At 35.8% G+C, this 17,477-nt stretch overlaps 1 protein-coding gene across 1 annotated transcript in view; it reads left to right on the top strand.

Annotated features, from left to right (window-relative positions):
- Window positions 1–17,477, top strand: part of Dnajc15 (DnaJ (Hsp40) homolog, subfamily C, member 15) — a 59,426-nt gene that overhangs the window by 11,451 nt on the left and 30,498 nt on the right. Inside the window, exons 2-3 of the mRNA XM_013012318.1 lie at window positions 11,207–11,258; window positions 13,817–13,890. Of these exons, the coding sequence (XP_012867772.1) occupies window positions 11,207–11,258; window positions 13,817–13,890 (126 nt within the window). The remainder of the gene's footprint in view (window positions 1–11,206; window positions 11,259–13,816; window positions 13,891–17,477) is intronic.

Here is a 17,477-nt window from a genome sequence, read left to right on the forward strand (position 1 = left end):
CATCTCTACCCCCCTCACCCCTTGCCTGGCCAAAGTTGTAAAGTTCATTTTTTGACACAACGACTTGTACATCTCATTGTTGCAATGGGTCCACCTGTATCCCTATTTAAATGATTTGCTTTTCCCCTTCCCCTCCACAAATTATACCAACATAAAATACAGTGAAAACAGCGGTTATACCGTGGGAAAGAGAAATACAAAGCAACAAAGAAATCATCTTATAAAAATGTTAGAAACAATCGCATGAAAGAAAAAGCATTTGACTACTTATCTTGGGGTTCATTTCTCCTAACATCAACTTACCTGACCTTTTCTGCTTGTCTCAGACATATACTAGATATTGCAAATAAGGGAAGCCATGGGACCTATGTATTTTGGGGCCTGGCTTACTTCACTTAATACAATTTTTTCCAAGTCTTTCCATTTCCTAACAAATGGGGCAATGCCATTCTTTCTGATGGAGGAATAGAATTCCTTTGTGTATATATACCTCATTTTCTTGATCCATTCATCTACTGAGGGGCATCTGGGTTGGTTCCATATCTTAGCTATGGTAAATAATGCTGCAAGAAACATAGTTGTGCTGGTAGCTTTAGTGTGGTCTTGTTTGTGATCATTTGGGTAAATGCCCAAAAGTGGGATTGCTGCGTCATAGGGGAGCTCTATGTGAAGTCTTTTGAGGAACCTCCATACTACTTTCCGAAGTGGTTGAACAAGTTTACATTCCCACCAACAATGAAGTAAGGTTCCTTTCTGTCCACATCCCCTCCAGCATCTGTTGTTGTTAGAGTTCTTGATTTTTGCGTTCTTTCTGGGGTGAGGTGGTATCTCAATGTTGCTTTGATTTGCATTTCTTTTATGGCTAGGGATGTTGAACATTTCTTCATGTGTCTATTGGTCATCCTTCTTTCTTCTTCAGAGAAGTTTCTCTTTAAGTCTTTAGCCCTCTTATTTATAGGGCAGTTGTTTCTTTGAGGATTTGTTGTTGGGGGATTAAATTTTTTGAGTTCCAGGTATATTTTAGATATGAGACCCTTGTCTGGTGTATGGCTAGTGAAGATCTTATCCCAACCCGTGGGCTTTCTATTGATCTTTGCATGCAGAAGCTCTGCAATTTCATGCAATCCTATTTGTCCAATGGTAAGGAAACTTTAATAGACAGAAAGCCTTCTATTTTCTTTGTATCCCATGAAACTTTTGGATACATTTACTTAGTCTAAGTTATACATAGTCATGATTGTATGGTAGTTTTTTAATTTAACTTGGCTAACACTGTCCATAATATTTTCCCATTTCAAAATATAATTTCACTCACCCATATGGTAAACAGATAATACAAGTTACAAGAGACATGTGTATGGTGAGGAAGCTCCTTTAGGTCCTTTTAATTCCATTCTACAAACCTTTTAAAAACATATGATTTATTGGGTCCTTTAGTATTTAGAAATTCAAGAAGATAATACAGTCCCTATTTTCAGAAGTTCACACATTGAAAGGGGTTCAAAATAGACAGATAAGCCAGTTTTGAATAATGTGCTATATTACCTACTGCAGTAGGAAGACCTACTGAGTCTATGAGAACATGGAAGAGTTTTAGAAGTAAGTAAGGAAAACTGCACTGAGATGATATTGAAGTTGTTTTTGCAGAATGAGAATTTTTAGGAATAGGGCACAGTAGAACAAGAAGAGTAAGAACAAAGATATGAGTGAAGAAAAATATAACAGTTCCTCTCATTCACAGTCTCAGTCATTTTTCATAACTTTGTTTGAACTCATTGTGTGCATTGTATGATATATTCATAGCCCATTTTATAGATGAGAAACACAATGCACATAGAATAGCTTAGGGTTTCAGAACTGGTAAATGTTAAATTGGAATTGGGGCTCAGGCCTGATTGACTTTGAAGCCCATTGACTTTCCATAACATACTCCTCACATATTTAGGGATATAAGGGTAGAAGGATGAGGTGCTTCATGTTTGGTGCATGAAAGAAAAATATAAAGATGTGTGAGACCACTGAAAGTTTTGAACTTATTGATTAGAATGAAAAAGATGATACTTAGTAAGGTTCAAGGATTAACAGCTATCAAAACCATTTATTGTGCTGGGTGCTGGTGGCTCACACTTGTAATCCTAGCTACTCAGGAGGCTGAGATCTGAGGATCACAGTTCAAAGCCAGCCCGGGCTGGAAAGTCCGTGACACTCTAACCTCCAATAAACTACTATAAAACTTGAAGTGGCACTGTGACTCTAGCAGTAGAGTGCTTGCCTTGAGCTGAAGAGCACAGGGACAGAGTTCAAGCCCCATGACTGGTGAAAAAAAAAAAAGCCAATTGTGTAATGATGCTATTCTGTATGAACTGAGACTTTTCTCTAGCCAGGCTTAGCAGTCTAAGAAAAGGATACTCTGTGGTACCTCTCCTACTATTTTGAAACCAATTAAATTCTCTGATTGAGAATTCACCATCTGTTGTTTCTACAACATTGGACTGCAAAATTTTCAATTAAAAATGTTCATGCATCATATAAGGTCAGACAGAATACAATGGGAACTGCTTCTCAGCATTTTGGGCAAGTATAAAAACGTAGATTTAAAAATTTTAAAAATCATTGTCCATTCATACCATTTATTTGTGAAAATACAATCTCTGTCCATAGTAACCATGACAAGATTGTTAAAACGTGAATTTCTAGCTGGGCGCCTTTAATCCTAGCTACTCATGAGGCTGAGTTCTGAGGATCACAGTTCAAAGCCAGCCTGGGCAGGAAAGTCTGTGAGACTCTTATTTCCAATAAACTACCAGAAGAAGAACTGGAAGTGCACTGTGGCTCAAGTGGTAGAGGGCTTGCCTTGAGCTGAAGAGCTCAGGGACAGTACTCAGGCCCAGAGTTCAAGTCCCATGACCAACAACAACAACAAAAAAACCCCAAAACCTGATTTTTTAAGTTTGTAAAAAAGAAAAGGTTAGATATATTATTGTTTTCAAACAACAGTCTAATTAAAAGAACTTTTTTTTTTTTGTCAGTCATGGGACTTAAACTCAGGGCCTGGTACTGCCCCTGACTTTTTTTGCTTAAGACTTAGTGCTCTACACTTTGAGCCCAGTGCCACTTCCAGTTTTCTGGCGGGTAAGAAATAGCCCTTTTAAGATAAGAGTCTCACAGACTTTCCTGCCTGAGCTGGCTTTGAACACCAATCCTCAGATCTCAGCCTTCTGAGTACAGTAGCTAGGATTACAAACATGAACTACCAGCACCTGGCAAAAAAGAATTTTTTGATGAAGTTTATAACTGATTTATTATGTGTGTGTGCATATACATAGAAAGATTAGCCTTTTCTACAGATATAACTATATCCTAACTGAATTTTGTATAGTAATAACAACAAAACATATCCTAGATTTTATTTTTTATGTCAGTTCTGGGGCTTGAACTTGGGGCCTGGGCACTGTCTTTGAAGGTTTGTTTTTGTTGTTGTTGCTGCTGCTGCTGCTCAAGGCTAGCACTCTGCCACTTGAGCCAAAGCTCTACTTCTAGCTTTTTTTTTTTGGTAGTTAATTGGAAATAAGAGTCTCACGGGCTTTCTTGCATGAGTTTCACAGGCTTTCCTGCCTGAGCTGATTTCGAACTATGATCCTCAGATCTCAGCCTCCTGAGTAGCTAGGCACCCAGCTGGCACCCAGCTTATTTTATTTATCATGCCAAAACCTGTATCAGTGTACTATGTCCCAAACCCTAAAATTTACTTAGATCTGCAACATAAAAATGTTAGCTATATTTCTGAGCCATATACATCTCAATTTTCAAAGGAGATGTTTCAGAGCTAACTTTGCTTGCTACGATTTGCCTCTTCTGACTATAGTGCTTAAGGACAGGCCATTGAAAGATGATTAGGATTAGGGCATACTCATCTGGATGGAGCCTGGATGAACAAATACTGGTGCCTTTTTGAGAAGACAGAACACCTGCTTGGCAAGCAAGCACAAGGATGCAAGAGGTCCCTGAGGTTTTGTTTTTTGTTTGTTTGTTTATTGGAAGAAGAGGAAGGCAGGATACAGTAGCAACTGCACATGCAACATCTAAGGGCCCTGTCCAAGAAGGCCATCACCAGATGTGGCTCCTGTCTTTTGAATCAGAACTAAAAATGAATAGTTTCTTATTTCTGTAACTTACCCAGTCTGTGATATTGTGTTATTAGCAACAGAAGAGAGCCTATACCATTGCTCAAGGCAGCCTGTGGGCACTGAGGAAAGGGATGAAAGCTTCCTGTGACATCTACATTTACCACTCACCATCTGCTAAATGTATATGCATGACACCTATGCCAGAGTGCAGGAATATATCCACCTTTCTTTTAAATCACACCACCTAATTTATTTTATTTTTCAGCATATATCTTGATTTTCCTGAGTCAAACAAATAGCCAAATAACATTTCTTTATTTCTGTTAAATTCTTTAATGTACTGTGATATGTATCTGATCGCATGAACAATTTAGACATTTAACCCAGTTATTGCCTAGCTGATAGAAAAGTACTGTACTTATGGTACTAACACTATGCCTGAATCACCATTTAGTTTTTATATTGTCTATTTCAATGTCATTTTTCTCATTCTGTTACTGGCAATTTAGTTTTAAAACACCAGTTGTTTTAAAAAAACATTCAAAATAAAAATTGAAGTACATCTTCATGCTTGCAACTTGACTAAAGAAGATATTGCTTGTATCAAAGAAACCAAGGTCTCAGGATATGTGTAGCTCAATAGTAAAGCACTTGTTTAGCATATACACGGCCCTGTGTTCGTTCTCCTTCATTGGAGTAGAGGTCAATAATCCTAGAACTCCAGGTAGAAACAGAAGGTTATGGGTTCAAGACCTAGTGAGACCTTGTCTCAAAGATAGTCAATAAGTCATTAATAAGTAATAAAAGAAACAAAATAGACCATTTTACCTTGAAGATCAGTAATGAAGTTTAAATGAGAAATAGCATATGACAAAACAGTGAATTATTTTTCAACTGTCATAAAATAGAGAATGTGTTGATAGAATTCTCTGTTTACCAATTGAACTATGGGTGTTTAAAAGATTGCACTTAGATGTTATTTTATTTATAAAATAAGTTCAAATAAATGTATAGTTTCTGTGACTGACTTACTCAGACTTTCCTCTTGTACTTGCTGTTTTGTCACATTTGAAATTTGGATCATTCAGGTAGGTAGAAGATTGGGAAGATTTCTGATCATTTATTTGTGTTTGAAAAGAAATGCCAATAGCTTTCTATGGAATGAAAAAAATGATAAGCAGTAAAGTTTTTTTTCTTTCTAGGAAACATATTCTAGACCAGTTAGTTTTAACTCATGTTTTGATCCAACATCAAATTAATGTTCTCACATAGAAATTGATGAAAAGGATTTTTTTTTAAATTTCAGAATAGAAAATTGGGTGGTCTAGAATATGTGTTTTTTTTTGTTTTTTGGATTTCAGGTTGATGCCAACCTCCAAATATTTTTATTTTCAATTAATTATATTCACAAAGTAAAAACTATTCTGATATAATTTAATTAAAAAGCACTTAGGTCAATCAGATACAACTCCCTTACAATAAGAAACTTTAGTTCTAATAAATTACTTTTTATTGTTGTCATTATTGTTATTGTTTTGTTCTAGCAGTTCTGGAGTTTGAACTCAAGATCTTGTGCTTATTAGGCAGGCACTCTCCACTTGAGCTATGCCCCAGTCCTTTCTATTTATTTTTTGACAAGTTCTTGTTTTTGCTTGAGCAGGCATGAAATGGTTATCTTCTTACTTTCCTGTATAGCTGGGATCAAAGGCAAATGTCAACATACTTGGCATATTTGTTAACATAGAGTATTACTAACTTTTTGTGCAGGATTGCCTCAAACTGCAGTCCTCCCAATCTCTGCTTCCTGAGTAGCTGTGATTATAGTCCTGAACAAGTGTGCCAACCCTGTTATTTTAATTTTTTTTCCAGACAAAGTCTCACTATGACACCTGGGCTGGAATGAAAGTTCCATCCTCCTACCTCAGCATCCTGAGACATGTGCCCCCATAGACAGTGAAATTTGGGTTCTGATTAGCTATATGGTACCTTGTCCTTTTTGTCTGGATAAGCACAATTTTTGCACAGTTTTGGTCATTTATTTTTTTCCCTCATTTTTTAAGTAGTTGTACAAAGGGGTTTCATGTCAGCATGTCAATTTATGAGTACAGTTCATCTTGAGCAATTCCTTTCATCTTTTTTCCCCATCCTCCAACCTCACTTGGTCATTTATTTACTGAACAGCCTTAGTTTAATGTCCTACTTAATTTGTGTTTGTTCAATATTGTAGAGTCTTGTGTTTTTCTCTCTATAAAGTTGGAGGTAGAAATTAAGTCTAATTTTATTAACATATCATAAAAATATTTTCTCATTCTATTGTTGGATGAGTAAAAAAAGAAATATGGCTAATCTGTTCAGTGGAAACTAAAAGATAAGCAAAACCTTCCTTAACTTTAGCAAGTGATTTTCTGCTCTAGAGGATTCTTATGTTGAAGCTTGTTGAGTTCTTTCTTTCTTTTTTGTTTTGGTCGGTCATGGGGCTTGAACTCTGAGCTTGGGCACTGTCCTTGCACTCTTCAGCTCAAGGAAAGCGCTCTACCACTTGAGCCACAGCCCCACTTCTGGTTTTCTATTGGAGATAAGCATCTCACGGACTTTCCTACCCGGGCTGGCTTTGAACCGTGATCCTCAGATCTCAGCCTCCTGAGTAGCTAGGATTACAGGCGTGAGCCACCAGCACCCGGCTGAGTTCTTTCTTTAAGGATGTAAGGAAAGCATATTAGTTGCCTCAAATTGTATGAATAAAAATTTTGATGTGTGTATATGTATATACATATATACACAAGTATTTACATATATATGTTTGCATGTTTTGCTGGGAAGATGGTGCATATATTTCATCAAATTTAAGAAAAGCTAAAAGAGAATACATATAATTTAGTATAGTAAATATTATAATAATTATAAGATTAGGATATTATTACAGGTATAACATCCTTATGAAATTAGCATAGGATAAACATTGAGGGGCCCACCATATACAAAATCCTACATAAAACTCATTTTATAAAGGTCCTATGGCCAAGTATGCTTTTCTTGCTCAGCTGACACTACTACTTGAGCCATGCCTCCAATTGAGCTTTTGCAGGTTATTTTGGAGATAGAGTCCTAAAAACTTTTCTGCACAGGCTTCAAACCATGATCTTAGCCTCCTGAATAGCTAGAATTAGGGGTGTGAGCCACCTCACCTGACATGCTATATGTATTCTTATATGACATACACAAGGGCCTTTAAACCCCAGGCCCAAATTCCAGGAGTTCTACATGTTGCATTTGTCCACTAACTCCATATACCAAATAAAGCGATGGTAATGGTAAAGGGCAGAGAAAGGAGTTTTATTACATGGTGTGGACATCCATGGAACAACTGAAGTAAGCACTTCAACCCATCTTAAGTCATCTTCTGAGCACAGACACAAACTGTAAGCTCTGTACCAAGAACTAAGTATAGGGGGAGAGAGGTGTGCATAGTTAAAGCAGTCACATTTGTGGTTGTGGCCTGGGTGATCATTAGGTCATCTTAGTCTTTGTTCTCTGAAGTTCTAGAGAAAGAAGTTGTTATTGCTATCATCTCTTGAGGTGAGTGAACAAGTTACTGTTGATTCTGTTTTGAGCTTTCTGGCTGCTCCCTTATTTTGGGCACTTTTACCTTTTGTGACAAGATGATGAGAAGGCATTTTCTGTCTGCTCAACAGTTTCCCTGTTTTCACAAGTTGCTTGTTCATAACTTCTTTCTGGATTCCCATGATGGGAGAGATTCGGGTCAACGTGCGTAAATACTTAGCTTTTGGCCTGCTTTTAGTTAATTTTGGGGGCCTAAGTAACAGCCAGTGCTGCAAAAAGTAGTTTAAGTACCTTTTACAGATCCTAACAGGTATTCAGATGATTTTTATTGAAAATAATTTAATGAAGGGAATATTTGCAGAGTTATGCCAGTGGCTCATACCTGCAGTTGTAGCTACTTAGGATTGCTAAGCTCTAGAAGATCAAAGATTGAGGCCAATTCAGAAAGAAAAGCTCACAAACAGTTGCTCTCCAAAATAACCAGCAAAAGACCAGGCTAGAGGTGTGACTCAAGTGGTGGCACCAGCCAAGCAAGCAAGCCAGCAAACCCAAGGCCCTGGGTTCAAACTCCCCTATAAGCCAAGAGAGAGAGAGAGAGAGAGAGAGAGGGGAAGGAAAGAAGGGAGGGAGGGAGGGAGGGAAAGGAAGGAAAGAAGGAGGGAGGGAAAAGAAAAATGAAGGAGAAAAGGGAAGAAAGGAAGGAAGAAAAGGAAGGAAGGAGAAAAGGGAAGAAAGAAAGGAAGAAAAGAAAGAAATAAGGAAAGAAAAGAGAAAAGGAAAGAAAGAGAAAAGGGAAGAAAAAGAAAAAGAAAAGAAAAGAGACAATAAATCATCAACAAGATTTGGGAACTGCTATTTACTCAGGTGAAGCAGCAAAGCTACAAATTGTGTTCCAGAACTCCGAGAATTGTAAACACAGAGAAGGCATACAATAGAAAAGCTACAGCAGAAATAAGGCAGGGAAGAAACAGGGGACCAAATTGCACAATTATTTCACTCTCCTACCTTTTGTTCTACCATGCTTTTTCCTGTTGGTGAAACCCTACTAGAAACCAGTGGTCATGTTCATACTGGATAATGTAGTCTTTAGCAATAAGGGAAAACAAATACAAAATTAAGCAGAGAAGTGTAGAGAGTGGATTTGAGGAAGCAAATAGGGAGTATCAGAAGAGAAACTTGAAGCTTTTGTCCTAGTGTCCTGGCCTGGTGGATATACCTCATCTCCCTAAGAAGGAGTAGCCTAGAGGAACTTGATTCATCAGCTGTGTTGAGCTCTCGATTTCTGGGAGAGTTACTGGACTTCAATGTCAGAGCACCTTTGTGCAGCTGCCCTTTTCTGACCTGATGTTTCTCATTGTAGAATATCCCTGGATGATTGGGGCCTTGATTTACCAACACTCAGTGCATCTTTCCTTATAGAACGTGAACACTGTGAACTGTGAACTGAAGGGCTTTATAGTTTTAATATTCTTGAGCTTCAGTCTCCTTTTCAACAATGTCTGCACCAATGTGAAATATATATTCTATTCTCTAGTGAGATTATTGTAGGTTTTTTTTTTGTTTGTTTGGTTTGTTTTGGTTGGTGGTGGGGCTTGAACTCAGCCTGGGCGCTATCCCTCAGCTCTTCAGCTCAAGACAAGTGCTCTACCGCTTGAGCCACAATGCCACTTCTGGTTTTCTAGTGGTTTAGATAAGAGTCTCACAGACTTTCCTGCCTGGGCTGGCTTTGAACCATGATCCTCAGATCTCAGCCTCCTAAGTAGCTAGGATTACAGGCATGAACCACCAGCGTCTATCTTATTGTAGTTTTTTGAAGAATCTTCTGCAGAGTCTTAAGGATTTTCTTATCTTACAGATCAGACAAAAACATTTCTGTGATTCTATGTCTGTATCTATTAAAATTTGTTTGGGCCACAATTGCCCAAACAAATAGTAGCCCAGGAAGGTAAATAACTTTCATTTTGATCTTTGTAACTAGAGGTAGTCTGGGCTAGCAGCTGCAGGACTGGGAAAAACAGTCTCTTGTTATCTTACTGTTCTGTCGCCTTTGTTCAGAAGGCCAATCCAGTTGTAAGGAGTACTTCCAGACAGCTGGAAAGGAAAATGGAAAAGGACTTTCCCATCCCATTACCCTTCCTAGGGACTTTAATGAGTTTCACACCTCATTCTGTGTATGTTCTATAGGCCCTCACTTAGTTAACATACCTAATAACAATAGTGTAAAGGAGGCTGGGATATACATTTGGCTAAAAACGGAAATCCTGACACTGTCAGACAAAGAAAAGGAGAATGGATGCTGAGAGAACAACAGAGCTCTACTATTAAACTTTCTCCCTCATTAAAATATATTTCCTGAGATGTTTACAGAAAATAAATTAGAGCAGTATGAATGTAACCTACTAAAAAATTAAGCCTTGGGCCCTCTGTATGTTAAACAAGTGATCTACTACTGAGCTACATATCCAGCCTGAATTTTAAATTGATTTTTATTAGAATTAGTTTGTAACTTTAGGTTGGGAATATTCTAAATCCTTTGCTTTTATTAAAAAAATGTTTAACCTGGTCTAAAAGGATAGAAAGCTAACTTTTATTTTATTTTTGCTAGTCTTGTAGCTTGAACTCAGGGCCTGGGCACTGTCCATTAGCTTCTCTTGCTCAAGACCAGCACTCTACCACTATAGCCACAGCGCCACTTCCAGCTTTTTCTGTGTATGTGGTACTGAGGAATCAAATCATGCATGCTAGGAGAGCACTCTGCCACTAAGCCACATTCCCAGCCTGAAAGTTAACTTTTAAATGATCATTTTTCTTTACCAAGTTTGACTTCTTTCCTAAAGTTGTAGCTGATGTTTCATTAAAATTTAAAATTACAAGTGCAGCAAAGACTGAACTAAGGAAGGGGCTCAAGTTGTAGAGTGTTTGCCTAGAAGCATAAGGGTTTGAGTTCAATCCACAGGGCTGCCAAAATATGTCCCTTTTATCTTTATAGAAGATAAATATATTAAACCCACTATTGAGAATAGTCTACAGAAAACATTTTACCAATAGGTAATATTCCAGCATATGGAAATTAATTGAAAATCCAGAATTATTTTAGTTCATTGAAATTTAGCTGAAAAAAGTGAACAGGAGATATAATCCATACACACTGAAGATGTTAAGTTTTGTTCTTCACAACAGAGTTTGAAGAATATGTAGTATTTAGTGTAATTATCCTTATTATTACAAAATTTTTACTTGTAAGGACCAGGTCTGATAGATCTCATCTGTGCTCTCAGCCACTTGAGACCACATCTTCCAGAGGTGGGAGAATTACTATTTGAAGCTATGCCTGGAAAAGTACAGGAGACCGTATCTAAAATACAAAATAAAAAGTCTGGGGTCATGGCCCAAGTGGTAGAACCCTTGGTCCTGAATTCAATTCCCAGTACTGAACAACAACAACAACAACAACAAAAATTTAGTATCAAACCATAACATTTAATGCTCTAAGTAATATTTTTTTCTTTCCACTCCAGGCAAGAAGAGTGATAGCTGTCGGACTGGGTGTTGCAACTCTTGCATTTGCAGGTAAGGCAAATAAAGAATAAATATCAATACATGTTATAGGAGAAAAATTTCCAAATAGCTGCTATAGTGATTCATGAGTAGGCCCTTTATCTTCTAAGGGTTTTAGTTTTCAAGCATTATATATATTCTTATTCTTTATGCTATTTATAATTACTGAACAAATCAGTGGAACAAAATTTGGATAAACTTTAGTAAATAAAATTAATGGCCATGACCTAAGAAAACAAGATGTAATAATAGTAGATATTTTGAGTATTTTTTATAAGATTGATTTACAATATATAATAGTAAGGAATCTTGAATATGAAATCCGAGTAATAGGAGCTTCCTTTATGCTCTCACTTTTCTTTTTTCTTGCAGATGAGTTTACACATTTTTAAGCTGTCAGTTCTTCCTAAGAAACACAGTTATTCTCTAATTTGTTACTTTATTTTTTAACATATTGGTATAATTCTTCAATAAATCCAGGAGAATTTTTTTCACTACTAAAATTGTCTCAAAAACAATGTCATTGCCAGGCGCTGAGATTTGAGAATCTTGGTTCAAAGCCAGTCTGGGCAGGAAGTCTGTGATACTCTGATTTCCAATAAACCACCAGAAAACCGGAAGTGGTGCTATGGCGCAAGTGGTAGAACACCAGCCTTGAGCTGAAGAGCTGAGGGACAGCACTCAGGACCAGAGTTCAGGCCCTACAACTGATCAAAAAAAAAAAAGTAATAAATATTAGAAGTAAAATATCTGAGTCTTAGTTTTCTTAGTTAAATGTTAATTTGAGAATTTTTTGTTGATTTTTGTTTGCTTTTTCTTTGTTTCTAAAATCTGTGGATTTTGTCTTGGTAATTGGATATTTTTAGATAAAACTTCATTTCATTGTGTTTTTATAAATTTAAGTTCTAACAGAAAAATGACAGTTTTATTTTGTTTTACATGGTTTTAATTTCACATCGTTCTCATTGAAAATACTTTAACAAGAAGAGCTTTAAAATAAAACTTGAGGCTCAGATCCTCTTGATTTTTTGGCCATAAGGACCTAGTGACAATTATACTACTATATTTAACTAATTCTGGAGGTCCCTGAAAAGAAAATCATATCTCAAAAAGAATTCTCACAGACTTGTTATGAACATAAAACAGTTTTTGGTTATTAATTTGAACTCTGGGCCTGAGTGCTGTCCCTTGGCTCTTCAGCTCTAGGCAAGCACTCTACCACTTGAGCCACAGTGCTACTTCCGGTTTTCTGGCGGTTTATTCTCCAATAAAGAGTCTCAAGGACTTCTTGCATGGGCTGGCTTTGAACTACAATCAGATCACAGCTTCCTGGGTAGCTAGGATTACAGGCGTGAGCCACTGGCACCTGGCTGGTTATTAATTTTTATAGTAGAATAGGTCTAGCAATTATAAATTCAAATATATTTTTTTTCTTAATTAGAGAGAAACATACTTTTTCTAGGTCTTTTTCCAAAAACGTATGTTCTGAAAAGACCATGCTACTGCCAAGTCAGTGTTACTAATCAGAGTAGCAGATCTCTGCTAAGCCAAATAAAACTGAATAATAGAATTTGGGAGGGAAAATACTACTGTTTGTTATAACTAGATCTTTTTGCCTATGGTTAAATATAAACATCGGATACCATTTCTTGAAGTCTTTATCTACTAACACTGAAATAGGAATCCAGTTGCTGTGTCTGATTATAGTTATGAAGAATTTTTAGGTAATTTTCTCTCTTTCTCTCTCTCTCTCTATATATATATATATTCTTTTTACTATTGTAGAATCAATAAGTAAGGTCTTCAGAAAGATGTAAGTAATTGAGCTTTCCTAGTGGCACTCTTGATTTGCTTATAAGCTTATGTTAGAATTTGAATTGAAGTACATAGTATCAGACACAGGTTTTTAGCAGGCACACATTTTGATTAGAGTGGAAAGGACAAATTTGCTAGCTGGGAGTTTATCCTTGTCTGATTCCCTTAGAACATTTTAGGACCAATTTTCCTATAAATTATTAGTTGTTAAGACTTAAGGAAATTCAAATATTAGTGTTCCTTAAAAAACAAAACTAAAATAATATTTTTAGAGAGTGACAAAAAGTGATAGTTCACATAAATGGCAAATATTTCACAAATAATTGATTTTTTCACATTATGATAACTATTAAAGCACTCCTATAGCATATATATTATAAACAATATTTTTCTATACATTTCAATGTTTTTATAAAAATAGTTAATATTTTAATATCAGGATTTTTTTATATATAAGGAACCTTTTTTATATACATCATTATAGGTCAAGTATTACGATATTATTTTTTGTAACCTATAACATTCTGTAAGTGTAAGATATTATATCACAAACATGATCTTAAACTAGAACTTGATATATTCATTGTTTATGATCATGACATTAAAATGAAATTCTATTCATTCAGTAAACTTTACTATCTACTTGGTTAAGTTTGAAATATTTATTTGGAATGGCAAACAAACAATATGGCAAGCACTTTGACTGAGATTGGTTATAGAAAGCCTTATTTGAATTTATTCCTTCTATTGTTTAGGTCGTTATGCATTTCAGATCTGGAAACCTTTACAACAAGTAATTGCAGAAACAGCAACGAAGATTTCATCTCCTGTAAGTTAAATGTGTCTATGATTAGAAAATTCATATGTCATATTGGAAAATGTCAGAAAATATCTTGAATTTTCTAACCTTTATAGAACTTTAATTCCTTTATTAAATCATTTGTGAGTTTGTCTAAGTTATTGATTTAAGTTTCCTTGATCGTATTGTCATATATAAACATTATTCCTGGTTTTGACAACTAATTTTTATCCTAGTCAATAAAGTTATGTCACACTTAGGTAACTTATTTTTTAATTTTATTATTAAGTAGTTGTACAACAAGGTTATAATTCCCTAAGTCAGGTTATAAGTACAATACAACTTGATCAATGCCACCTCCTCCATTGCCCCTTCCATCCCTACTCTCAAATTTTGTAATTCAATTTTTACATAAAGTACATTGAATATAATGATTGTACCTCTCACTGCACTCCTGTCCTTCCCCACAAACATGTTTATCATTACTTCAGTCTTTGTCGTTAGAGTAGCTTTGGAGAGTTACCACTTTACCACTGGATAGAACAGGAAAATATTGCCTGGTAGGAGAGATCTCTCCTGAGTTCTGGCTTTTTCCTTAAAGGTGATTAAAATGACACTGACTGTTTGAGGAGTAGTTTGTCTTCCACACAAGACACTTATTGGTGAATCTTCTCGTTCCTGGAGTCCAAAGTGTTTGGTTGCTAGTGACTGCAGTAGAGAATAGCTCAGAACAAAGGACCCAAATATGATTTTTAGTTAAAAGACACAAAAGCACTTTGGGGATCCTCTTACATGAGGATTGAAAGTGTGCATTATCACTCATGACCTTAGTTATTCAATAGCATTTAGTGGATACCCACCATCTATGAGTTTCTGTGCCAGAATCTGAGAATAGTTAGTGAACTAAACAGACTCAGTTCCTGCCTTGATGGAATTTACCCAAGAGTTTATTTCAGCCTCATTGTATTACATACTTGTCCCCTTTGTACATTGAGATATATTCGCATCTGAAGCACAGAATTTAAAGATTTCAGCCATGAAATCTTTTACAGCTTATAGATTCATCTAGCAGCATTGTAGATAATTCAATGAGCTGAATATAAGTGAAGAATGAGTGGTTGAAGGTATTTAAGAAGTTACAGTATGGACTGTAGTCTGAGACCACCGAAGAGTATGCAAAGAAGATTCACTGAAGTATTGAGGCATAAACATTGACTTTTAGGAAATAGAAGCAGATCTGGAATAGATCAATGTGCCTTGCAGCAATTTGAGAATGAATGACTTGTTTTAGCAAAGGCATTACAGGCATGTGGTGCTTAGCTAGCTAAGATCAGTCACAGCCCAGGTTGAACCCAGGTTCAAAAGAGCTGCAAAAGATTTTATTATAAAATTGTGTATGCAGGTCTGTGATTAGAGGTAGTGTTGGTTTATTTTCTGTTTCTCTACTTACAATTTTACTTGGTTAAAGTATTTGATTGTCAGCATTCATTCAATATATAGTCATCGACTACCTACGATATGCCAAATGTTGTAGGCAGCAAGATATTCTCACAAACCAGACAAAGACATTTTCCTCCAAGACCTTATATTTTATGTTTTAGTGGAAATAACAAAATAAACAAGTGACGTAAGATAGATCTGAAATGTTAAGTGCAAGAGGTTAAATAATAACAGCAGAGAGAAGTCATTGTATTAGACCAGGCAAGGGCTCTCTAGAAGATGAGGAAGCAAGCTCATGTGAGCATTTGCAAAAAGAACCCTTTGGGTGGCCAAGACTGCAGAGGTCCTGTGGTGGAATGAGCTTAGAGCAAGAGTAACTCCAGTGGAGTTTATGAAGATGATAATACTAGCTTAGGTCGATATACTTAGAGTCTAATAGACCATGATACAATGCCTTTGGAATATTTTGAGCCAGGGGCAATGTGAGCACATTTTAAGTTATCTTTCTCCCAGCTTCTTAGAGTATAGTCTAGAGTGAGACAGAATAGGAGTTCAGAAGGATTAGTGATAAATGATTGTGTACAAAACAGTAACAGTAATGGAAATAGTGGCATCATTCTTTAAAATAACATTGTTTATTAGTAATAAATGGAATTTTGGAAATTACCTTTCTTACATTATGGTGTATTTGGTAAGTATATGTATATTAAAAGTAAAAACTCCTAAGATTCATGGAACAACTGTATTATTAAACATTGTAAAGAAAGAAAACATGAAAATGAGAATGTTTTCACTGCTTAGTGCAGGCTTACAGATAAGGCTCACTGAGCCTGTACCTGCCTATCTTAAGGAGAGGAAAATGATATACCATCTCTCCTTCCTTTTGGGGGCTTCAAGGTAAAAAACATAGATTCTGTCCTCTCTGCTTTTCCTCTCCCCTACAATGTACTACTCTTACAATTTGCAATGGAGCATCTTAGAATATTTTCTTACTCTTATCATCATCATCATCATCATCATCACCACCACCACCATCATCATCATCATTATCATCATTAAAGATAAAAGTTTTTAAAACAATTCTTTTAATATCAGTCACTCCAAAGAAACTGAGAAATAAATGTGTATATTTTCTTTCCATGCTAATGAATCCCAAAAATTTAACCTCAAAAACCTCATTTACAGTGCCTTGATTCTGTAGCTTAATTTCTGAACTAAATAGGGCTACTTAAATAATATGAATTATAATCATGTATCACTAAATTTCTCATTCACAAGAGAATGATGAAATCTCAATTTTCAGTGAGTTTTATTTCATTATTATTTACACTTTATTTGCTTCTAACCTTTATCATCTTCTTGTTGAATCTTATCTTTCCCTTTCACCCAATTTTATTTTTCATTTTTTGAGTACCGCCAAGGGTAATTTGTTCCTGTGGTTTGATAAATGTTTTAAATTTCTTTTCTGTTGGATGTTTTGTTTTCTTTTGTTAATTTTCACTACTAGTTTTCTGAAATGAACTGAGAAGAAGATATACAGAACTGTGTGCTGAGACTACATCTCAGTGCTTAGCATCTTTGCCTCCCACTCAGAGAGATTTCTGCTACCCTTCTTATTGCATTGCAGACAATCTATGGTTTCGGTATTCTTTTGTTGTTTACATGGAGTTTCAGGTTTTTTGCAGTATTTGTTTTTTAGCTCTGAAAGTTTTTAGGATTTTTCTCTTTATAATTGATGTTCTGAAATCTCAAAAATTCTTTATTTCTTAGCTTCATTAATTCCCTTCTCTGTTACTAGAAAGGTTTATGACATCTGGGTTTCTCCTTTATGTCTCTTAATGTTTTCTCTTATTTCCTATTACTCTATCTTTTTTGCTGTACATTCTACGATTCTTTCCACAGCTTATTTTCCATAACATTTGGTTGGCCTTTAGTAATGGCTGTTTCACTATTCAGTTCACCTGAATTTTATACTAGAATAATTTTTTAAATTGATAAGAATTCTTCCTTCTTTTATTTAACAACTCATTTTAATGGCTGTGATATTTTTTTCTTTTTCTTTTTTTATTGTAAAGATACTATACAGAGGGTTACAGTTACATGAGTGAGGTAATGAGTACACTTCCTCTTGAACATTGTTATCCCCTCCATTGTTTTCCCCCTACCATCCCCTCCCT

The sequence above is a fragment of the Dipodomys ordii genome, unplaced genomic scaffold (genome assembly GCF_000151885.1).
Source record: "Dipodomys ordii isolate 6190 unplaced genomic scaffold, Dord_2.0 Scaffold1, whole genome shotgun sequence".
NCBI lineage: Eukaryota > Metazoa > Chordata > Mammalia > Rodentia > Heteromyidae > Dipodomys > Dipodomys ordii.